This window comes from Cervus elaphus, chromosome 33 (genome assembly GCF_910594005.1).
Source record: "Cervus elaphus chromosome 33, mCerEla1.1, whole genome shotgun sequence".
NCBI classification, from domain to species: Eukaryota; Metazoa; Chordata; class Mammalia; order Artiodactyla; family Cervidae; genus Cervus; species Cervus elaphus.
In genome coordinates, this window is record NC_057847.1 from 33,515,349 (window position 1) to 33,541,313 (window position 25,965).

The following is a 25,965-nucleotide window of genomic DNA, read 5'->3' on the forward strand; positions in this document are numbered from 1 at the left end:
TCTCCTATATGTTATTTCATTTGATCCCCACCTCACCTCAGCTGGGGAGGGACTGTGGTCATCTCTAGTCTCAAAGGCTGGAGATTTTTGTACAGACCCACCCACATCCCAGTGGGTTCATATGAAGATTATTTTCCTTGAGGGTGACATTGCTATAAAAATGAATTCAAGATCTATTTATAACTAATGTTTTTTAGCAAATGAGTAGTATCACTAATCAGTCATAAACCACCTAGGGTCTTTCTCCTTACTGGAGCAAAATGTTTAACACAGCAAGTCATGTGACACATGGTAGGTACTTAACAAGTTTTTGCTTCTGATGATCATTATAAGAAGATAGGCTTTGTAGAAAGCGAATTTTTTTTTCCCTTTGGTTCAGGTACAGGTTAAGAAAATTGATTAAACTTAGAAAATATTACATACTTAGCAAATATCTAATTTAAGATAATCTCTACAAAGATGAATATTAATTTAATACAGTTGCATTGTTAAAAATTGCAGATATTAAGAGAATGGCATCATTTCTACAAAGAAAAAAAAAGAACTTGGTTTTTATATTTGAGCAGTTACACTTATTTGCCATTTTACAGTTTGTCTCACTTCTAGGTTATTTTTCTTATTTGAAATGTTATTTATATTTAAAATTATATTGTTGAGAAAGCTTACAATAGCATGTTTTAATCCATAACATGTGATCAATATCAGTGGACATGATCTCTAGGTGAGTGGTCTATTTGTAAAACTTTCGTTTTGATCTGTTTGCCTTTATATAGCATTAAGATCATCTTACATAGAAATAAACTATGCACCAGCATTTCTACTGTGTTAAAGGTTAAAATAATGATAATTTTAGCAATGGTATAACTGTGAAATAATGTAATAAAATTCATTATCATTCTTCTACTTTGATTTTTTCTAGATGTATTGAACAAAAATTTAAGCGCTGTCCCCCCCTGCCTACCACCAGTGTCATTATAGTTTTTCATAATGAAGCGTGGTCCACGCTGCTTAGAACTGTCCACAGTGTGCTATATTCTTCACCTGCCATACTGCTGAAGGAGATCATTTTGGTGGATGATGCTAGTGTAGATGGTAAGAAAGTACATGCAAAGTAGATTATTTCCTGAGTAAATCCATGTGGTGTTGTCCAAAGTCTATTTGGTTGTATTTACTCTCTGTATGCCACCTCAGAGCCTGCATATAGTGTCTTGGATGCTGTGTATGATGGGTAGAAGGGGAATCCAAGGATGTCCATATTCAGATATTTTAGAGTTTATAAATGTGTGAAACACCGTTATTTATAATTTTGTAGTCCTCAGTGTGAGATTTTTTTCTTTTAAAGACGTGATTAGGAGCACATACTTGTGCCTTTAGTTAGGCTGCCTTGTTTTGATTCCCATTTCTGGTCCTAACAAGCTATGCAACTTGGGCAAGTTACTTAACCCCCTTATGCTCAGTTTTTCTGTTTGTAAAATGGGGGAAATGTCATATTTCATCAAATTTATTGTAAGATACATTATTAGTTTACATATCATTAGAAAAAAGACCCTTACAGTCAATTAAACTAACATGCCGTTGATTATAAAAAGTATATAATTGTATGGTTTAGAATTGAAGAAATATATAAGTAGTACACAACTCCCAGGGTTGTTTTAAAGATTAGATGAATTAATATAAATAATATAAAAGAGCAGTTAAAAATTACTGATGAGTTACCATATCCTGTTTTGTTTTTGGCTCTTTTAAATATTCTAATACCACTTACAAAGCTAACTAAAATCGTTAATGAATTTTCACTTCAGTTTACAAGTCAATAGTCAGTTGCTAAGTTACACATTTTCAGTTGGGCTCACAGGATAATTGGACAAATACTCTAATTTGCTGAATTTTCAAACATTACAAATATTTTAGGTATCAAACAGGTATAGATTATTTCAATGAATGCAGAATTTGTTCCTGAATGAGCCCGAGTTTGGAACTAGATTTCTTAAACTCAAATTCCAGCTTTTTGGAAACACTAGTGAGCACTTTCCTTATCTGTAAAATGATGATGACATTCTTCCTTCAAATTCAAGTGCTATCTATCATTAGGTAAATCATTACTTTATGGGGCTTACCCTGGTGGCGCAGATGGAAAAGAATCTGCCTGCAATTCAGGAGGCCTCGGTTTGACCGCTGGGTTGGGAAGATCCCCTGGAGAAAGGAATGGTTACCCACCCACTCCAGTATTCTTGCCTGGAGAATTCAATGGACAGAGGAGCCTGGTGGGTCCATGGTGTTGAAGAGTTGGACATGACTGAGCCACTACCACTTTCACTTTTTTTCCCATTGCTATAGACCATGAGGGGGACAAAAGTTGCCTATTATGTCATATATCATCAATTAATTATAAGATATATCCAGATTAGACATGATAGTGAATAAAGCACAAAATTATTAACTTGGTTTATTTAAATATTTCTACACACAATTCTAGACATCCCTATGGTTTCAAAATAAAATAGCCCAAGTGAATAGAGGTTATATTATTGAGCTAAATTAACATCCAGATGGAAGAGGATTGCTCCTCATCAGAGATCTTTGACTTAGCTATGAAACCTATCCACCAAATAGAGAAGTTTATTGTTCAAGTTCCCTGGATTCAAGTTATATTACGTACAGATTTCTGATTTGAATCTCTAATCCTCTGAGCTAGGTTGCTTCACCATCCGATTGTAATCAGTTGATTTATTTATTGCTTGATTTGTTCTGTATTTTTCTAATTCTTTGTATTTATTTGGACCAAAGTCCATGGATTTTTAAGTGATATCTGATTAAGTTCTGCAGACTTCTTGTGTGTTTTATGTAAAAAAAAGAAAAATCCAGAACTTTATTTTAGAAATCTTTTGCTTTGGTTTCTTGAACTCTTTTTTCACATAATTTTTATTTTGTTGATTTTTGAAGAAGTGGGACAACAGGGACACAGTAAGGGTACATCTAGTAAGCCTTCAGTTGAAAGTAACTTATATTATTTAATTGCACAACAAGATTAATAGAATGAAAGAAAATCAGAATAAAGGATATTATGCATTTATAATCTTTCTGTTTCAACCATTTTAATCTTTTCTTTCCTAATCACTGTCTAAATAAATATATAATGTTTATATAATTATACCCATGAAAGAAATCCAGTTTTGAAATCTGACATTTTCACATCACATTGTTATTAGCCTTTTTCCGTTACCTTCAAAACTTGCTTTTAATGACAGTAATGAACCAGATACATTTTGCTTAACCATACAATTTGTTTAACCCTTAGTCTTACTGTAACATGATATTGCAATAGATACCCTTGTGCTTATGTTATTTTCCTTTTTTTGAATTATATCTTTAGATTAGTCTGGAACGGCAGGGCTGTTTGGTTAAAGTGTCTGAATATTTTTTTTTAATTCTTTATAGCAATCAACAATAGATTTGGAAAAGTTTTCTTGACAAAGGGCTATCTTTGCATAGTAGTGTAATTGTCTTATTGAATTCAGTCAGAGAGCTATCCAAGGAGTACCCACTGTGGAAAATGTATCCCTAGTTACTATAAAGGAGCTTGTGAAGTAGAAACCATAGTCCCTGACTTCAATTTGCTTGATGGAAAAGCATGAATATGTGGGTTATCAATTAACAGATAACTAAAACCCCGTGACACCAAACAAAATATAATGAACATTTCCAGAGTATAGACCATATGCTAGTTTTGTTGTTGTTTAGTTGCTGAGTTGTGTCCAACACTTTGTGACCCATGGGCTATAGCCCACCAGGCTTCTCTCTGTTCATAGGATTTCCCAGGCAAGAATACTGGAGTGGATTGCCATTTCCTTCTCTAGGGGATCTTCCTGACCCAGGGATAAAACCCGGGTCTCCTTCATTGTAGGTGGATTCTTTTCTATCTGAGCCACCAGGAAAGCCCAATGTGCTAGTTAGTCCCTGCTTTAATTTTTTATTTGTATAACTAATCTTTCATTGTATCCTCCCAACAATCCCCTATGAGGGTAAATCCTATTATTCTCATTTTATAGTTAAAGAAAGCGAGGTACAGAAAGGTAAAATAACTTGCCCAAGGTCACATAGCTAAAAGTAATGGTGCTATAAATCAGACCCAGGAAATTTGACTTCATGGTTTTGTGTTTTTAAATTCATAAAATTAGGAGTGTGGATGGGGTTAAATTTAAAAAGCAGGTAAGAATTTACAGGAAATTCAGAAGTTGTGGGTGAATAAAATTTCTTAACTTGTGAACAGTGAGAGGGTTTATTGAAGGAATCTGTTGTGACTCCATTTAAAAAATCGATTCCCGTAAAGATATTTGAAATGTTTCTATTTTATGTTTCTGCTTTGTGAATCTATCATTAAAGCAGAAATATCTATGGCTATATATTTTTAAGACAACTTACAATCCTATTTGTCTCTCAGAGAATTAATTTTGAGGTGCTTGCTGCTGCTGCTGCTGCTAAGTCACTTCAGTCGTGTCCGACTCTGTGTGACCCCATAGACGGCAGCCCACCAGGCTCCGCCAGGTGTTAAAAAAGTTAATCTGTTCCTCTGAGACAGTAATGTTTAGATAACACTTACTTTTCCCAAAATGTTATTCCTGGACTCTTACCTCCTTCATGAATGTTTAAACTTTAAATAAGCAACTATCCTTTCTGCACTACAGGAGAATTTAAAAATATACATAATTACAGATAAAGTCAAAGTCACCTCCAATTGCTTCTGAAATCTGGCAGAAGCAAACATTTACCCAGGATGCTTGCTGGCATCCTCAATATTCCCAGGTCTTTTTGAGTCTGTGTGATGGCCCAAGAAGGCCACGTGAAGAACTACATGATATATTCAACGAAGAATCAAGAATTTAATGTGAAAAAACAGGCTTAAGATGTTGTTTAAAATTATGGACAACACTTTAGTGACTTGACTGATGTTTGTTTCTTTTACCTGTTATTTTAACTCTTGCATAGTATGTATGTCATCCAAATAGGAATATTGAGTATCTTGACTTACACACCCATAACTCAGATTTTCCCTGCTTATAACCTCATTACTGATTTGCATGCCCTTTTCTTCCTTCATATTTTTATTGAAAAAAGTCTGTGTCAGGAGACTCTAGAGCTTTCAAAATTTTTTTGCTGACTCTTTGTAGAAATATTCCCAAACTACTGTAGCCATGCACTTTTCTACTTGTATTTTTCTCAAGATTTTGGTCTTAAAGTTATTTTGACCACTGGCTAAATATCAGAGAATTTTTTTGAGACTTTGAATTTTTCTATAAATTTCCAGATTTGAATACCAATTTAAAAAATAATTTAAAATTTTTTAAAAAGAAAATCAAATATCTTTTGGGCCAAATTCAGTCTCTTTCTTTCCTTTGTCTCTTTTCTCTGGCCTCTAAATGAGTGTTCTTAACTCCTGGGGTCTATTCCATTTGAAGTCTCTCACTCCTCCCAAACACATTTTATTTATTGATATGACACAGACAGGATGACTGTGTGTTATAATGTCATGCATTATAATCATGCAAAAGTTAAGATTTGTATATGTAATTTTTTCAGTAGAGTTAAGGATATAATATTTTTAATCTTAAGGGGTGGACATGTACAACTAAGATTACACACATGGAGGAATCATTGCCTTGCGCTTTCTTTGTTAGCTTTCATGTTACATATGAAATAAACTTAGAAATGAGTTAATCTTGATTTTTTTTCTCTTACAGAGTACTTGCATGATAAACTAGAGGAATATATAAAACAATTTTCTATTGTAAAAATAGTCAGACAAAAAGAGAGAAAAGGTCTGATCACTGCAAGGTTGCTAGGAGCAACAGTAGCAACAGCTGAAACGCTCACATTTTTAGATGCTCACTGTAAGTATGTATAGGGAAACACAGTTGTAACATTTTCCCTCTCCCTCCCTCTAATTCAAAAGGTAAGGAAACCTTTTCTTTAAATGTCTAATAGCATTTTCTTTAACTTCGCTTCCAACTGGTGATTATAGCAATGATAGTGCAAGCAGATTATAGCTCTGGGTAGGAAATTCCTTTCACTTATTCAATGATCTTACCTCCTTTGTATTTGAGGTTCTTTATGTCCTCCAGTGACCAGCTTCCCCAGTGAGTTACCCATGCCTGGGACAGTTTTTCAGATGCTTGTTTTATATTAAAAAAAAAAAAAAAGTGTTTTTCCTTATTATTCTTGATTATTGCACTTTAAAGTGAGTGAAAGTTTTGTTTGTGTGTGTGGTCAACCCTATCAGTAAACTTTGTCCCAGTCCTCATACTTTTACTTTTTATATTTCAGTTCTTTTCTTTCCCCTTCAAAGATTCATAGTCCTTCTTGTGCCAAAAGAGAGGTGTCCCTTCATAGCCTCTGGTGTCTTTGCCATGAATGTTGTTAGTTTTTGTTTGTTTTCATTGATGCTGTTTTTTTTCTTTGTATTTTAATTTTTTCTCCAGCGGCAATGATTGTAATTATAGTACTTGAAGACTATTTTTAGAGTCAGTGTTTAATGTTCACCATAGGTATTACCCAAACCTCAGGTAGTCCCTCAAGCTCCAAGCTTCCTGAGTTTTACTCTTTGTATGAATGTTTAGGTTTGAATTGGCCAGCCCTCAGGTGCTGTTTGACCAAGCAAATGGTTTTGAGCATATGCTAGTTGTTATAGAAGGGCTTTTGGATTTGCTTGAGTCTCTTTAGAGCTTTCACTTCCGGTATTCTCTCAATACCAGGCATTTAAGGAAAGTCTAAAGGTAATCCAAGAGAGGTGTTTTCAAAAGGAAATGGCCCCTTCTCCAGTATTCCTTCTCCTGTTCCAAAATTACAGAAATATCAGACTGGGCATTCTTCCCTGCCAGGCAGATTTGTCTGAGGGTCCTCCTGGGCCATGACTGCCGATGGCTGGATGATGGAAAGTCCTGAGTGGGACTGCGCGTGCCACATCTCCTGAAGTCTGTGTGTGATGTGAGACAGCCTGGCCTGGAATCTGACCTTTTGTGCCCCTTCTTCAACCCCTTTCGTTACTGCTGAGTTGGTTTGAATGGTTCTTTTCCAATTGCTAAAATCAGAATATTCTGATTCCTTTACTTATTTTCTCCTACGACCTTGTCAGAGAAATGAAGATTTCAGTTTCTATGCCTTACTCAGGGAGATGAGTTTAAGTAAATCAGAATATTTTTGGAGCTAGGTGGTAGCAAAAAGTCACCCTTGATTCATAGTCCATTTTAAAGAGAAATACACAGTGTGAAACTTAAATATATCAGTATCATTTTACTTCCATTTTAAGGTTAAAAAAATGTCACTGCCTCCCCCCCAAAGTCACTCCTTAGCTATGCTTAATCTTGCCTTATTTTTTTTTTCATCCTACCCTTATCTCATGACAAGAAACCTTTAAGAAATCTCCCTTATGTAAATGTTCAAAATAATAATAATGACTTAGATATTCTCATTTCTCTGCAAACTCTCTTCCAAAATACAAAAGGAAAAAGAAAAAAAAAAACCTGGAGTGTTTTTCTTGAATTAATTTAAGTTGTATTCTTTCCAGGTGAGTGTTTCTACGGTTGGTTAGAGCCTTTGTTGGCCAGAATAGCTGAGAACTACACTGCTGTCGTGAGCCCAGATATTGCATCCATAGATCTGAACACGTTTGAATTCAACAAACCTTCTCCTTATGGAAGTAACCATAACCGTGGGAATTTTGACTGGAGCCTTTCATTTGGCTGGGAAACACTTCCTGATCATGAGAAGCAAAGAAGGAAGGATGAGACTTACCCAATCAAGTAAGAGGATTACTCTCAAGGTCTTATATATAGTCAGTTGTTTGAATGTCTATGCATTCTTCGTTTTTTACAGTAATTTCCACCAAGGTGATTCACGCTAACAAGAATAAAGAATATTCTGTATGGAAGGCTTAAAAAAGTACTTTATTTATGGACTTGCTTATACATGATGTTACCTAGTAGGAAGTAGAATTAAGTGAGCTCTTACTATGTCTTCCTTATAATCATTACTTAAGAATCTTTAAGCTTAGTTCAAAGACAAAATAATTTTGCTCTGCTAGGGAAGGATACTTACCATAGTTCCTCTCCATCCCCCAGAACTTGACTTTGAAGATAGCATTTTTAGTTTCTATTAATCTGTATAAAGCCTTGAGATTGTAATCTCTCTTTATTTGTAAATTTGATTCAGTTGCTCTTAAAATAGTTCTTTTTTTCTTATTTGGTTGTATAACAAAGTTTGACAATGGATTATTTTTCAGAACACCCACTTTTGCAGGAGGCCTTTTTTCCATATCAAAAGACTATTTTGAATATATTGGAACTTATGATGAAGAAATGGAAATTTGGGGAGGTGAAAATATAGAAATGTCTTTCAGAGTAAGTTTATAAATATAGCTCACATACTAAACAATGAAACATATATTTCTAGTTGGCTGATACAGATTATCATAGATGTATGTAGTCTTTACTTTTTGTGCTTTCTTAATGTCAGAAATTTTAGAATCAATATATTTTCTTTTAAAATGTAGCTTAATATATTTATTCATTGCTGCCAGTGTAACAAGAGGAGTCAGTTAAATGCTTGTGTCCAGGCACTAACCCCAATTAATGCACTTGTAGCTACTGAATTCCAGCCAAGATAAATATAATTAAATCTAGTGCTTCAGGAAATTGGTTGACTATCAAGGGAGTCAGAATGGAAAAACATTTACATATAATTTTAAAGAACATTGGATTTAACTCTTTGGATTAAATGAGCTTTTTTCCTATACCTATTAAAAGTTAATATGAGAAATAAAGCTTTTAGATCTCTATATGTATGTATTTGATATCATGAGTTCAGTTTCTTCAATAGCTTTGTCATTCATTTCTCATCACTTAGGCTGGAATGTAGTAGAAAAAGAACTGAACTAACAGTTGGAAGTTTTAAGTTTTGGCTCTGGTTTCATCATATAATGGCAATGATTATCTTAGCCAAGTTTGAGTGGCTTAAGGGCAGGGGTCTTGTTTTATTCATTTGAATATTCCCAGCCCCCAGCACACATTGGATCTCAAGCACAGTTGAACTGAACACATCACTAAGCTTTCTCACTTGCTTAAAAGAGAGAATGTGATCACTGCCCTAATATTAGCACATACATGACATTTAGATTTTTCATTTATGGCAGAACAGATTGTCAAGACATCTAAGTGAATAGGTACTGATTTAGCAATTTGCCATTTTATTTAGAGTTAAAGCAAATAAGTTTTTTTGACCCTCTTAAATGGCATGGTATTTTTTAATATATATAATGTTTATATATATATATATATATATACACACAAAGTTTAATAGGTTGTGCTTTGGAATAATGATTGTCTGGAATTGTTTTCTTGATCACAAAATTGAATGTACAAGAGGTAGAGTTTGGCCCCACTTACTCCAACTCTGCTGTGGAAGTCAAATGCAGAAGAGCCTTTGGTCTTCTGTGGATACTAGAGAACTTGCATATTTTTTGACCAAAAAAAAAAAAAAAAAGAAATTTCAGAATTTATTTTTGTGAGCAATCTGAAATCACTATTTTGTTAAGGTAATTTCTGAAAATATGTTTACTTTTTTTGTCGCTAGTGTCTGTACCACCTAATGATAGTTCTTTATCTTTAAGAACTTAGGTTGAATTGGCAGGGAACAGAGAAAGCTGTAAACAGAGAGAAAAGAGAAAGCTGTTTGTAAAGCTGTAATATATCTCTTGTTTTTATTAGTATCTTAAAGGTGAACTTAAAAGCAACACTGATTTTCCTAAAATACTGTAAATTTAAACAAATATCATTAATTATCAGGTATGGCAATGTGGTGGGCAGTTGGAGATTATGCCTTGCTCTGTTGTTGGACATGTTTTTCGCAGCAAAAGTCCTCATACCTTCCCAAAAGGCACTCAGGTGATTGCTCGCAACCAAGTTCGCCTTGCAGAAGTCTGGATGGATGAATACAAGGAAATATTTTATAGGAGAAACACAGATGCAGCAAAAATTGTTAAACAAGTAAGTTAGAACTAAACAATTGCAATAAAAATCCACAGCAAGTTCACATGTTCTTGGACTTGTTTGAATCAAGTATAAAATATTTTTTAAGAAATTATTTTTGAAGCTGGTCTTTTTAACTCAAAAATATATAATTTACTGATGCCAGTTTTCTCTCTCTACTCTCTCTTTTTTTTTTTTAAAGTCAAGTAAACTGCATTTAAAACCTGAGGCAATATATAGCAGAAACCAATGCAATATTGTAAAGCAATTTCTTCCAATTAAAAATAATTTTTTTAATTGAGGCATTCTACTTGATGTTACTTTTTTTTAACATGAAAGATATTTAGTTTTTGTGACTGCTTTGGTTCAATATTTTACCTAATGAAAATAAGATTAAGTGGAACTGCTTTCAACTGGTTTAGGTGATGTGATTAATTCCTGAATCAAGGTGCTAAGTGGCATTTTGAATTAGAGAGAGACAGTGTCAGATGTGGCAGAATAAACCAAGATATCAAGCTTTTTTGTTTCCAGTTCTGGCTCCACTACTTTCTGGAAGGGTGACTTTGGCAAAGCCTCTTGAAACTGTAAAATGGTCATGGTACTTTATAGGGTGATTAGCAGGTTGGCCAGACATGGAATGTATGCTCCACCACATTTCTTCCTCCCCTTCCCTGTCTTGATATAAAATACTTACCTGTCTCCCAAAACAGCTGTGAAATAAGGAAATAAGTGCTAACAAATGCACGGCAGTATGGTTGCTACTGACCGGTCCTAGATTAAAGCTCTGTAGAATCATCATGCCTAATGCATTTAGAATTGAGTCCCAACAGTTTCAATATTGGATGTGGTAACTAAACTAGACAGTTGAAGGACATGCTTTGGTAAATGGCATCCAATTCTTTGTAAGAAGCCGTGCCGATGTGCAAGGAAGTATATATTGGGATTAAAGTGCATCAACACCTTGGATGTCATAAAGATCTGGTTACCTCATTTGTCTTTTTCTCTGGTCTCTGGTCACTCCTTATAACATGCCAGTACCAAGCAGAATCAGAGCCCTAGTGGACTGGATTGCTAGCCCTTCACCCGGGGCCACCAACACAAGTGGGCAGTTTGTATACTGTACAAGGTGCTTGGCTAAGCAGGCGAGTGGATACTACATACAGCTATGATTTCTTGTCACCCAAAAAGTGGCAAGTGACCCAGAAAACCAGTTTTTACCTAGGGCAAATAGACCTACATGATAAAATATATAAGCTACCCAGAAGTCTTTTAGAGTTTCCTGCCTTTTGCTAAGACCCCTGGGTTCAAAACACTGAAGTTGGCACAGAAAATATTTTTGTTAGTTGAACTGATAAGCTTGAGTATTTACTTTTTCACCTATCTAGGTACTCATAATTTTTCTTTAAAATTTTGCCTATATCAAATACCTTTTCAATTTAGAAGTGCTTTAAAAAATATCTTCTTATTCCTTTTTAAATAAGATAAGGGGATATAAAATACAGTTGATTAAAAACTTGACTTCTTCTACTAAAACATTTTTATTGTTAGAATATCATTAGAAGATATTATTAGGAGTAAATGACACCCTTAAAACTAGAAAAAAATATTCCCAAAGTATGAAAATTATTATTATCTTTGTGGTCTTGACTGGAGAAGAGATTACATTGTACACTGGTGCTGTTTCTCACACCTCACTTTATAGACCACTTCAGTATATAAAACTAGGATACATTTCGAATGTCCCCACTACCATTTTTTGCTTTCAGCATTTCATTTAGGATCTCTGTACCATGAAAGAGGTTTGTGGCACAAAGGAAGAATAAAATAGCACAAGGTCAGCATTGCAGTGGTCCTTGATTCTCTTTGAAGCCAGAAGTGAGCAGCCAGGCATACTTGTTGCCTGAATGAGTGGTGACTATAGTTAAATTGCATATTACATTTTGGCCCAGAATTTTTTTTTAAAAGACCTAAATGTAAATACAAATAATAGCATTTGAGGTATTTTATCAGTGCTGTTTTAATTAAGCATTCCCCTTCACTTCTCATCTTCCTCCAGAAATCATTTGGTGATCTTTCAAAAAGATTTGAAATAAAGCACCGCCTTCAGTGTAAAAATTTTACGTGGTATCTGAACAATATTTATCCAGAAGTGTATGTGCCAGACCTTAATCCTGTTATATCTGGATATGTGAGTATTTTCCTGTTCCTTTTTACTTGGTATACTCTTTGCCACCAATATTTATGTGGTTTAAGAAAAATTGCTATAATACTTTCTGGTTTATTGCTTTTGAGATTTTTACGTTAACACCACTTTCAGAAATTAGTTGAGAAAATATATAAACCACATAGATTTTTAAAAAATTTATAACTTGAAAATTTCCCTTTAGATTAAAAGTGTTGGTCAGCCTCTATGTCTGGATGTTGGAGAGAATAACCAAGGAGGCAAACCATTGATTCTGTATACGTGTCATGGACTTGGGGGAAATCAGGTGAGCACCGCACAAAAAATCCTGCCTTTTCTTTAGTACCTGCAACCGCAAGTAAGTTCTTACATGTCTTTCAGAACCCATAAATCAATTTCATGTTCAGGTAAACTGGTATGTGAAATACTTTTAGAGTAAGTTAGGCAATTAATATTGAAATTGCAGAGTACTTTATTTTGATTTTCACTCTACCTCTGAAAACAGTTTGATGTTGCTTACCCATTCAGTAGAAAGGCAAATGAGAATATAATAGAATAATGCCATCTGAAATAAAAATAACAAAAACAGGATCTTCTGTGTGAACCTTTAAGGTTGCATGACTATTAGCAGGTGATTTTGCTAAATTATACATAAAGGCTATGCTTAACTGGATTAGACAGTGAATAATATCATGTTCATACTGTACTTTTGTGGGCCACAATATTATCTCAACAGATTTTTTTTTTTTAATGTATGTTCTTGATTCTCCTTGATTGGTGACATCTCTGCTTGTTACTACCCTTTTACTGTTTTACTAGTTAAGACTAAAATGTCATATGTCACTATGGATAGAGAACATATTAAAATATTATTTCTAGGTTTTAGCTTCCTTTTCTTGCCTTTTACAAGTTAATTCCTGGAAGATTAGACTCTTTCTCTCTGTTGTTAATTCAACAAATTCACTAAGTGACCCCTGCATACCAGGTACTCTGCTGGGTTCAAGCAATTTAGATTCCAGCTCCTTCAGGAAATCACTGTTTCAAAACTGGCATTTAGAGTCAGGATGGTCAGGTCTGGGATAAAGCTTTCAGAGTGCTCTGGGGGTATGGAGGAGGGCATCTGAATTAGGGTGTCCATACATTTGCCTGGGAAAGGTGACATCTGGGAACATTTTTTGAAAGGTACACATAGGGGTTAGTGAAGTAGCTGGTGGGAGTGAGAACAGATTGTCCTAAGGAGAGGAGCTGGTATGTGTTTTGGGGGAGGGCAGGGTTGCAAGTGTTTTGGTATAGAGTCCAAGATGTGCATAGAGGATTTTCACAGTATTATTAATGAATACTCATGATGCCCTGTGTTAACAGGACGGGACTTTGATGATATCAATTTGAAGAAGAAAGGGTCAGTTTATCTCCTGGTCCACATACTTCCATGTTTTTCTACTTAGCCTCAGTTTAATCCAGTTCCAATGCTTACTCATCCAAACCAATCAATCTACTTACTGAAGGTAGATGATGCTGATGCCCAAAAGCTATAGGTAGTGAATAGGATCCATTGCTTGATGGTTAGATATAGTTCTGAAATAGGATGGAGATACACACAGATATATACAGACTTACATGTATGTACATATACATCGATGTATGGGTATACACATTGCTATTTTGAAATTTCCCTACACACTATATTTTAAAAGAAAAAATAATTATACAAATAGTTGCCTTCTTTTGGAAATAACATGGGCCTATCCAAGTAAAAATTAAGGTTTGGAGCAATGAGAAATATTTCTTCATTTGTAAAAATCTTACCATTAAATGTGTGTGTGCGTGCTCAGTCGTATCTGTTTTGCAACCCCATGGACTGCAGCTGCCAGGTTCCTCTATCCATGGAATTTTCCAGGCAAGAATACTGGAGTGGATTGCCATTTCCTTTTTTAGGGTACCTTCCCAATCTGGTCATCAACCCGTGTCTCTTAAGTCTCCTGTATTGGTAGGCAGGTTCTTTACCACTAAGTGTAAATATTTATAAATTTATTTCAGGCTTCTTATAGCATTACATCTCTTTTACCATAAAAATTGAGGATATATTTTATACACTGTTCTGTTTTTCTCCTATCATTGCCATAAAGATATTTTTATAGTTCTGTCTCTAAAATAATTTTTAAATTTTAAATAGCATGGGGGCATCTTTTAGAAATTTTGGAGTGGTTAAATAACTCACATATTCTTTCAACAAGTATTTGTTTGACAGAGTCTATAATGTAACTCACATACTCTTATAGTAGTGAAGAAGACCAAGTCTCTCTCTTGTGAAGCTTGTATTCTAAATGGAAAGGAAAAAATAAATATGTAATTTTAGGTACAAATAAAAATAAAATAGGGTAGGGAAATAATACATGTGTGGGGTTAGTTATTTTCAGAGGTTCAGGAAGACCTCATTGAGAAGGTGACCTTAGCCTGGAAGCCTGAAGGAGTTAGGAGAGAAACCGTGTCCTAGGAGGAGAGCATCTTGGCAGAGGGACCCAAGGCCAGCGGCAGGTAAATGGAGCAGACACAAAGCCAGTGTGGCTGGAGTAGAGTGGTCCAGGAAAAGAGGGTGGAAAATGAGGTCAGAGACATGGGTTAGGGGCCTGCTCATATTAGCACTTTGCTGGCCACGTTAAGAACATGGATTTAATCCCCAGTGTGACAGAAGCCACCTGAGGATTTTGAGTGGAAGAATAATATTTTCTGGTTTATATCTTAAGAAGATAACTCTGGCTTCTATTGCCCTGACATGGCCATTGATTTTATTTTGATTTACGTACTTTAAATGTTATTTTCATTCAAGCACTGCATTTAAACTATTTTGGGAATTGTAGTTCCTTGAGTGGTAGATGTTTCTGAGATATCATCTAACTCGGTCATTTCCTCAGGCTTCCTTCTACTCTCTTGACTAATGATATTTTTTTGTAGCAGAAAACTCCATTGTAGTGGTATTTGAATATGCCAAGTGAAAAATAAGTATTTTGATTATGTGACTAAATTGACTAAATACTGGTGTAGTGCAGAGTGGTTTAATCCATTACCACTTTGTTACACAAGGCCTTGCTTCTTCCCCTTTCTCTTCTGGTGCATTTGTCCTGTTTCTAAGTGAAAGTCTCTCCAGTGTTCTCAGCTAGCTGATTACATACTCTTTAGCTGTCTAAGTATCTTCAACTATTTTCCACTCCTTATAACTTCCCTTTTAATGTTTTTTTTTTAAAAATATTATGAGTGAAGTAAAGTACTGGTCAGCCTTTTTCATCATCATTGAGGTCCTAAAGTTTATCTTTTTTAAAGCACAGCCAGAATGTTGTTTTCATGATCTAAACCCATTTTATTTCAATCTGAAGAAAGAAAGTCTTCTTTCTTTCATTCTGAAGAGCTTTCAGTCTCCATCTGAAGAGCTTTCAGTCTCTATCTGAAGAGCTATCAGTTATAAAAATGGCTGATATTGTATTTGTGGAAGGAGATAAATTAAGCATGAGGCTAAGGCCAGGGGAACTCAAGATTAATTCAGCTAATGTTTGTGGAGTGCCTACTCTAATCCACGTAAAGGGTTTAGAACAGTCTCTGCCTAGCACATAATAAGGGCTCAATAAATATTAGTGCTAAGACTAATTACTTCACTATTGAAAATCAATTATGTTCACTCATTTTCTCTTTGGAATGTCAACATTATGAAATATTTGATTTATAATGGATGTCATTACTGGATACACTGCCTGACTGTGGTCTACAGTGAAGTCAGCTAGCTACACCCATAATTCTAATAGAGTGCTGTGGAAGTTGTCTCTGATGATTCTGGGAACCCTGAGGAGAGTGTAAGTTTGTGTACAGGACAAGTACAGGGAAAACTAAAGAAGCAAGGTAATATTGGAGTTGACTTTTGAAGCATCAAAGGGAGTTAGCTAGGCAGAAAAGCATCCAGGAAGGTATTCCAGGGAGAGCACCATAAAGCAAAGTCTTGGGGTTGTGGATACACATGTCCTGCTTTGGTAGAATTGTGTGAAAGGAACAGAGTGCATAACTGGGACAGTGGTTGGTTAAGATTGAAAGAGGAAGATTTCACATACCAGTGAAGAAGGATGGGCTTTATCTCAGCAACAGTAGTGATTCACTTGAGCGGGGAACGTAAGGGATCAAATCTATGTTACAAAAGACAAACTGGCAGCAGATCGGATTGTGTTATAGGAGCAGAAGTTGGAGGTACATGTGGAGGTGTTGCAGTAGAGATTTTGATGCCTGAACAAGAGAAGTGAGGGTGTGGAAGTAAGGATGGGTAGGATGGTAACATCTGAGAGTAAGATTGAGAAAGACTACGGAGCTAATTAATTGGATATTTGGAGAGAGAGAAGCATCGATAATAGTAACAATAGCTAAAAATGAATTGAATGCTTACCACATCCAGTTACTGGTCTAAATGTTTTACACATATTAACTCGTTTATAGTCATAACCCTATGTGTGCACTTGTGTGCTAAGTAGCTGTAGTCATGTCCAACTATTTATGACCCTATGAACTGTAGCCCGCCAGACTCCTCTGTCCATGGGATTTTCCAGGCAAGAATACTGAAGTGGGTTGCCATGCCCTTTCCCGACCCAGAGATAGAACCATGTTTCTTACCTCTCCTGCATTGGCAGGTGGGTTCTTTGCCATTAGCGCCACCTAGGAGCTATGAAATTACCTTTTACAGGCAAGGGAACTGAGGCATGAAAAACTCCTCCCCCCACCCCACCTTTTTTTTTTGGCCATGACGTGAGGGTCGCAGGATCTTAATTCCCCAGCCAGGGACTTAACCTGGGCCACTGCAGTGAAGTGCCTAACCCCTGGACCATCAGGGAATTCCCAAGAGTACTATGTTTAAATACTACTAGTTTAAATGAAAGTACTATTGAGACGAATAAGAGGGAATGAACACTTGTTGGGAGAAAAAGGAATGATGGGCTTGCTAAAAGTTTCCAGGCTCTTTTCTATGGCATACCGGTTCTAGCCTCCATCCTACCTGATAGCATCCAGTTTCTGACATGGGGAGGAAGATAGTACCATCTTAATTAAGTAACTATTGGTGATAGGCTGGAGAAAGGACACAATCTTTTCTGTTCCCCAAACTCAGTTTGTAATTATGATACCTATTGTTCAGTGAGTTGCTAATTTTTTTTTTATTTGCTGGCAATTTTGCAACTGAGGATATAGGGTGCTTTTGTCAATAACAGCATTCTTCCTTTCACAGTACTTTGAATATTCTGCCCAACATGAAATTCGGCATAACATCCAGAAGGAATTATGTCTTCATGCTGCTCAAGGTGTTGTTCAGCTGAAGGCATGTGTCTACAAAGGTCACAAAACAGTTGCCGCTGGAGAACAGATATGGGAGATCCAGAAGGTACCTCAGTGCAGTTAATTCACCCCTTTATATAATTATTCTGAGTAGCTCTATTGATTATCTGGGAAAATATATGAAACAGTACATTAATGTTATCCATCAGAATTTCTCTGTCTTTGTTAACTTTGTTATTATGTATCTCTACCCTATGTTAAGAAAGAAGGTATCAATGTAAATACTCTTAGAGCAGAATGATTGTAAAATATCTTAGAGCATGATTTATGCAGATAACTTTCTGTGGATTATTAATAATAGTTGTTCATATTTGTTTTTCTGGAGTTTCTTATAATGCTTCTTGTAACAGTCATACTTTTCTTACTTAAACTGATACTTTCCTTCCCAATTTTTGTACTTTTTCATGAATCTAGAATTGAGGGAATATGTGAAAGGTGATTTTTTTTTTCCCCTTGTTTTTAAGTATATGTTTTAAAGCTTAGCTGGAAACTTGCAATTCTTACCTGCACATTGATTTTGTGTAATATTAGAACATTTTCTATAGTACCTTCTCTGAAGTGAACATTGGTGGCATAAATTGCGTTGCCTACACCAAAAACCAACAAGATTTTATCAGACATAGTAAATCTTAGAAACATTAAAAGTTAAGAATGGTATATATTTATTCTGTCAAGTCTACCTTAGGCTTCCATGAGACCTTGAAATGTGTTTATCTTTCTCAGTTAACTCTGAGTCTTGAAACTTAATGTCTGTTTTATTTCTTTTTATTCTAGGACCAACTTCTGTATAATCCATTCTTTAAGATGTGCCTTTCAGCAAGTGGAGAGCATCCAAGCTTAGTGTCATGCAATCCATCAGACTCACTCCAAAAATGGATTTTTAACCAAAATGATTAAGTGTTCCTTAAAATTAAGGAGTTGAAAAAGGAGATATTCTTTCTCATAAAACTGTGACTAGGCATACACTGTAGTTTTTGAAAATTATGCAAAAGCAGCTAATTGTAACTTATTCCAAGTGCATTTTTTTCTTATTTATATCTTAAAATGTCTATGTAGCACTGCTACAGAAATCCCTTAAGTTTCCATCTCAAAGCACAATAACTAGTAATACCAAAGACTATTTTGAAATGTCCAGATGTAGAGGAAGAGAAGTTTACAGTATGATGAAAATAATTTTTCCAGTAAAGTGATGTTTGTGTGCTTTGTATGCTTGAGAATATGCATAGCTACATCCACACACTCACAATTTAAGATATTTCTTCTAGTTTTTTGGGGGGGAGGGAGAAAGATTTGATACTGTATTTTTTTAACATAGAAATGGATCAATGAAGGTCAAAAGTTGGCCTTTGTGTAAAACCAGGAAATTTTTTATAGATCTAGAATTTATTATATAAAAATGCAGGTAAACTTTTTTTTTTTTTGCATTTTGTTAACTTATCTGTCAAATGTTTCCTTAAACATGAAATTAAATAAATAAGGAGAAAACTATTTTTAACACTTCAATTTCTTGACAAATTTTAAAATATTTTTTAGTCTGAAGTCTACTTGATTTAAAACACTGAAGTCTTCTTTAAAAGACTTTTTAAAAAATAACTATACTGTGTGTTTTCCCAAAGAAATAAAAAAAAAATCTCTAAGTTGCTCTATGTTAAAAAGGTGTCTTTTTCCCTTCTGTTAGTCTTTTTTTCCTACCAAAATTCACTAATCTTGAATGTTTATGAAATTGAGTTTCAGATGCAGAATACTTGACTCATTTAAAGTTAAATTTTGTTTGTTACCGATTCAATTGTAGATTGTCTTTGCAATGAAATTTTTCACCAAAAACCTTATTTCTATCTATGGAAAATACAATAAAACCAATTTTTATCACTATTATAAAGGATTTGATTTCAGTTTATTTATTTTTTGGATAAAATATATAATTGATAATAGGGGAAGCATGAATTTTGTATACTGAATTTCTAAGCATCAATTGCAGAGTCATCAGATATTCTTAAGGGAAAAAAACTTAATAATAGCAATGGCATAAAAATGGGAAATGGAGAAGATTCTGTGTTAGATATTTAGAAAAATTTTTACTAATTTCTGATAACTTTTCTTGAGTATATGATAACTATTTGGTGTGTGATGCTTACATGGAAGACTTAACAATTTTTGGTAATTCTATATATAGGTCCTTCTATTCTTATTGAAGAAGTAAAATATGATTGGCTTCATTTTTAAACCTGGCTTCAATTGTGCATAGATTTCCCTGGTGGCTCAGGTGGTAAAGCGTCTGTCTACAATGCAGGAGACCTGGGTTCGATCCCTAGGTCGGGAAGATTCCCTGGAGAAGGAAACAGCAACCCACTCCAGTACTCTTGCCTAGAAAATCCAATGCATGGAGGAGCTTGGTGCTGGCTACTGTCCATGGGGTTGCAAAGAGTCAGGCACGACTGAGCGACTTCACTTTCTTTCAGTTGTGCATAAGAGAATATTTTAAAATTATTAGCCCGGTCTTCTCATTGTACTTTGAACTTACATTAAAAAAAAACCCTGCACTCTTTATTATAATACCAACTTTTATTTCAATTCAACTGATAATTTATTGTGGGTTTAACTTTGTGCCAGAAATTATGGTAGGCATGTTGCCTTTAAGCCTAGGTCTTATGCAGCAGAAAGACAGATCATTTTGAAATAGCACAGTGCGTGACATTATGATGTTATATGTTATGATGCAAATGACAGCTCACTATTCATAGTGAATATTTCTTTACTTTAATAAATACTTTAATACTTTAAAAGTATTGAAGTATTACTTTACTTTAAAATATTACTTTATTTTACTTTAAAATATTTCTTTAATAAGTACTTTAATACTTTTAATACTTTAAAAAGCATGACTTTTTCTAATACAATATGTATTGTGAAATATACACTAGAGCCCACACACATGCACTCTTGCTGTTTCTCAGTCTGTTAACTCCAGAGTAAACATCCAGGAGCACAGACTGCTCTTGGAGCTCATTGTATCTCACAAAACCAAACAAATCCCCAAAGGGACTTGATAAACTATGAGCTTAAGTAAAACACATTTAAAAAAACAAATCTGAGCTCCCTCTGTGTATCAGTCATTTATCATCATGTTAAGACCCAACCAAAAATCTATTTAGGTTAATTTTAATATAATTTCATTAAATGCATTCAAAGGGAGAGTCCTTTCTACCTGATTTGGGAGCCTCAGGCTGTTGCTCAAGTGTCATATAATTCATTTCATTAGGAATTTGCCCTTAAAGGAGAGGATAGTATCTTTTAAAATCTGAATTTTGAAACAAGGCTAGCAGGAAATTATTTCTCAAGACTTCCTGTCATCTATCCGAGAGATTTGGATGCACTGAAGTGTGAAACTGTGGAACTTTTGCTCAACATGAAGCTACCTTGGAAATGATGTAATGGCTGCAGAAGACCCGGTATGTTGCCTTTTTTCCAGAGGACTAAACCTGCTCAGGTCAATCTGATGCGTGTAAAGTCATGACATGACCATACAATTAACCACAGTAGAAAATAGTGAAGTCGCTCAGTCGTGTCCGTCTCTTCGCAACCCCATGGACTGTAGCCTACCAGGCTTCTCCGTTCATGGGATTTTCCAGGCAAGGGTACTGGAGCGGGTTGCCATTTCCTAATAAGCAGTACACTAAAATTGCCTATTACTACAACTGACAACGACGATGAAGTTTTAAGTTCCTACATTGACAGATGTGGCCTTACTCTTGATAGACAGTTAAGTTAAATACTATGTAAACCATCAAAATATAAGTACAAAAAGATAGGAGCTACAATTTTTGAGACAATAAAGTTGAATGCTTTGCAGAAACTAGAAAAAGTCAAATTATTTTTTAAAAAAACACTGCCAAGTTATGTGTGGATAAGAATTATAAAAGAGAAAACAAAAATTAAATTGCATCACAATTGATCTAAAGAAAGCAAAACGAAATATCCTCAGATGATGCATTTTTAGTGTGGTTATGCAGAAAAGATGTTGCATAATTCTCATAAACTAATTCACATCCTTTTAATGTTTCTTGTATACCACTCTGTTAATTCCTGAATATAATTTTTCATTTATTTCTCTAAGAATATTAATAGATTTAACATTTTTGTGTTTACATCTACTGTATTGACAGTTTCCTATGAGCTATATTTTCCCATATTGTTTTGCTTTCTGCGTTTCATAATGGCTACTCTCCTTAAATGTCTGATGCTTCTTTATTGTCTGTTTAACAGAGGATCATTGAATACTTACTGGAAAATTCGCCAGTATGGGGAGGGCTTGTTGGCTGTAGTCTTTCCCATTATATGACCTTATTGGGGTTCCTGCACTGTGAAACAAAATGACTGTTTAGATCCCAAGAGAAGAAGCTTCTGGTCACCTTCCTGGAGGGAATAGACGGAAATGTCATTGGGAGAAGAAGGCTGGGGGTATATTTTCAATGCAGGACTCCTGTCCTCAGCTGCGCTTTGAGTTCCCTGTTTCAGAGCCCCTCTCTGTTTTTTACCCTCTCCAATAAGTGAATATCTAGGCTTCTGCTTGAGTCCAGGAGAGGATCTAGGGGTCTGACTGGCAGATAGATTTTTAGCTAGTCTTCCTCTTTCAACTCCACTTTCTCTAAACCTCACTTCTAGAGGCACCACGTACCACCAGCTTCTTTATTAGTATTTCAGTGGTCTCACCGTACAAAATGGATTACTGGTCTGCTCTCTCTCCATTGCTAGCTTTGAATTAATCTTTCTCCATTCAGCTGACCCTTACTATGAACTGGCTTGCAGTCCAAACTCCAAAATTTCAGCATCGAAACTCTTTCTTTCTATGAATTTTCTCTGTCTTTTTAATGTCATTTTCAAGGAATTTTGGAAGGGACCAAAAGAGAATGAGGATCCAATCTGGTATTCTTAATGAAAAACTTCCATTCATTCTTCAGTGACCTCAGTCCGTCTTCTGTCACTAACACCTTCCAAGTTGTCAAATCCAATATCCACTTTCCTGTCCTCACATATCTCTGTAACATTTGAGATGATTGACTGAAACCTCATTTTTGACGTTTTTTGAAACTTTTTTGTCTCTGGGCTTCTCTGGTTCCACAAGCTTATATCTGTAGTCCCATTGCTCTTCTCTAAACCATCATATCTTACATGGACTGAGATGATCTCTTAACTAATGTCCCTGACTTTTCATCGGTCGGACGCAGTCTGTGCTTCTTTCTTGCCTCATCCATGACCAGGTTTCTCTGGCTCCTCGTGCTTCAGGCACGACAGCTGTCTCTTCTGTTTGTCTCAGGTCAAGCTTGTTTTTGTCTCAGAGCCTGTGCTGTCTTCATCTGGATGCTCTTCACAGCAGTATCTTTTACATACTTCAAGTCTCAGATTAAATAACATGTTCTCAGAAGAGATTACCTTTATAAAGTAACTCAGTCATGACTGCATCACCCTGTTTTTGCATTATTACATTTACGATTACCTGAAATTTACTTTCTTATTTTATGTGTGAACTTGTCATTTATCTCCACTAAGATGTCAGCTTCATGAGGGCAAGGTAAGAAACAATGAAATTGCATTACATTTTAGGGAATGTGTACATCTTCTATGTGAAACAACTCTGTATTTTTAAAGAATATTTTAAGCACAGAGGGATGCCAGTCGGGGGAGGGCTATAAACATAAGAATGGAAGATGCAAAGGATTAATGGGCAAAAATAAAAAGAACAACAACAACAAAAAAAGATTTTTTTGCTTGGGCCGATGAAAATAGATACAAAATTTTTAAAAAATTTTTGATAGAAAAATTATGGATCTATATATCATTTCTTCAAAAGATGTTTTAGAGAGAACATAGATTTATTTAAAAATAAAAGTACCAATTCATATAGCAAATAGTAAATTTATGAAATTCATTAACTGAATAGTGTATATATGTGGAGATTTTAGTAGATATAAAACAAACTCAACAAAATTGATAGTTGATAAATTCACAGTTGATAAGGAAAGGTAAGATGTTTAGCATGTTGCCAAGCTTCTAGAGTGACACAAATGATGACCCCATCTCACCAAACTTATTCCTTAAGTACATCTGTCACAGACACATACTTCTTTGAACGTTAGCTATGAGAGTATTTTTTTCTGTTTAACAATTTCCTAATTTCAAGATGTTCCTTTAGAATCTCAGCTATCCATTGTGTACATCATTATGCAGATGTCTTAATTTTTTTCCAGTGAATATTTTGAAAATGTCTTCCCTTTTAAAACAACATTGTGAAAAACATTTTTCTTTGAAAGTATGAAAGGAATCCAAGGTGTTTTTAAAAAGGTACTTTTAGTGACTTTTTTTAAAGAAGAAATAATTTCTACTTATTTGTAAAATTTTTGTTATCTGGAAGGAGCACTATTTCATTATTCTGTGTTAGAGTGCTTTTATTATTTTATTTTTCCATTGTAGTTCTTAACTCTGGATGATTTTGGTAGAAAAGAAATTTGTTGAAAGGGTACTGAGTAGTTCACAGAATCATTTATAACACTGGAGAAAACTCTAGAAAAATGGGAAGGATAAAGCAAAGCATATAGTTTTGAAGCTAACATTATGCTGCAGAAGGTTGCTGGTGAGAATACTGTTTCCACTGTTACCAAACACCAAACGAATGGTTTGCCCCTCTTAGTCACCTGGCATTGGCATTGCCCACTGCTAACACTTGCTACTAAATGACCGTCCATCTACAGTTGTGAATGAATTCCCAAAGTTACTGCCATAGCTGCTGCTGGGGTGAATTCCCATTACCAGTATCCAGGCTGGCTGTAGACTGACTGAGCCTGTTCATGTGCCCTCCCCTCAAGGCAATGGAATTTATGAAAGTGAGTATCTGGGTTTGGGGCTTCTGAAGCAGAAAGCTGAAATTTCACAGGAGTAGGAAGGGAGTCCAGGTGTCAAGGAGCTAAAAGAAAAATGACAAATCACTTTAGAACAAATCCTAGGATTTGTAAACTATAACATGATTTATTTCCTTGCTGTCTTTTCATTTAAAGAGTAAACAACATATATTATATATGAAAATGTTTTCACAGTCATATTGTGAGCATTTTCTCACTGTCCTCTTTTCCTTGCCTATAAATTAGGTCAAGGATATTATATATTCTTTTTTATTTCCGTGTTATTAGAGTTAGATAATTTGTTTTCTACCAGCAGTAATTTTTAGTTTGTTTTATAAAGTTAATTTTTTATTGAGATACAATTTATATATAATAAAATTCAGGGGGCTTTTGTTGTTCATCATAACATTTTTGAGATTTCATCCATGAAACTTTATGTATCTGTAGGTTTGCCTTTTAATTACCAAGTAATATTCCATGTATGAATACACCACACTTTCTTTATCTGTCTTCCATTTATGGACATTTCAGTTGTTTTGACTTTTTGGCTGTTTTGAACAAGACTGCAATGAATATTCATGTACAAGTATTTCTATGAATGTATGGTTTTACTTTTACACAGATACATAAGAATGGATTTATAGATTTGATATACGTTTAACTTTAAAAGATACTGTCAAGATACTGGGTTTTTTTTTATTATTTTATTTATTTGGCCATGCTGTGTGGCTTGCAGGATCTTAGTTCCCTGAGCAAGAATTGAACCCAGGCCCACTGCAATGGAAGTGTAGAGTCCTAACCACTGGACCACCAGGGAAGTCCCCAAATAGTTGTTTTTTAAATGGTTGTAATAGTTTTTATTCCCACAGGCAGTATATGAGAGCTCTTAGTGGCTCTGAGTCCTCACCAGCATTTAGTATTTTTAACCTTTATGATTGTAGGCATTCTAATGGATGTGGAAGGGTATCTTATGGTTTCAATTTTTATTTCTCTCATGAAGAGTTATTTTGAACACCTTTTCATGTTCATGTTAGACAGTCATATATCTTTTTTGTAAAGTGTTTAAGTCTTTGTACATGTTTATTGGATAGATTTCTTTATTATTGATTTGTGGAAGATCTTCATGTATTATGAATAAAAATCCTTTGTTAGACATATGTATGGCAAATATTTTCCCCCAGTCTGAATTTGTTTGTTTTCTTAGTGATATGTTTTAATGTACAGAACTTCTTTTTATTGAAGTGTAATTTATCACACTTTATGTTTAGTGTTTTGTATGTTCTAAGAAATCTTTATCTGCTCCAAGGGTGTAAAATTATATTTCCATTTCTTCTAGACACTTTATTGTCTTATCTTTTATTTTCGGAGAGTAATTAATCTTGAAATTCTTTTTATATATGGAGTGATGTACAAATTTGAGATTTTTAATTTTCATAAGGATATCTAGTTGTTCCACTATCATCTGTGAACTTTCTTCCCCCAAAGAATTGCACTCCTGTCCTTGTTGAGAAAT

The 25,965-nt window shown here is 34.8% G+C and overlaps 1 protein-coding gene across 1 annotated transcript in view; it reads left to right on the plus strand.

The window, feature by feature from the left end:
* Nucleotides 1-19,433, plus strand: part of GALNT3 (polypeptide N-acetylgalactosaminyltransferase 3) — a 52,416-nt gene extending 32,983 nt beyond the window's left edge. The window contains exons 3-11 of the mRNA XM_043894480.1: nucleotides 920-1,092; nucleotides 5,739-5,888; nucleotides 7,562-7,796; nucleotides 8,276-8,393; nucleotides 9,837-10,037; nucleotides 12,076-12,207; nucleotides 12,407-12,508; nucleotides 17,453-17,605; nucleotides 18,334-19,433. Of these exons, the coding sequence (XP_043750415.1) occupies nucleotides 920-1,092; nucleotides 5,739-5,888; nucleotides 7,562-7,796; nucleotides 8,276-8,393; nucleotides 9,837-10,037; nucleotides 12,076-12,207; nucleotides 12,407-12,508; nucleotides 17,453-17,605; nucleotides 18,334-18,456 (1,387 nt within the window). The 3' untranslated portion in view covers nucleotides 18,457-19,433. The remainder of the gene's footprint in view (nucleotides 1-919; nucleotides 1,093-5,738; nucleotides 5,889-7,561; nucleotides 7,797-8,275; nucleotides 8,394-9,836; nucleotides 10,038-12,075; nucleotides 12,208-12,406; nucleotides 12,509-17,452; nucleotides 17,606-18,333) is intronic.
* The last annotated feature ends 6,532 nt before the right edge of the window (nucleotides 19,434-25,965 follow it).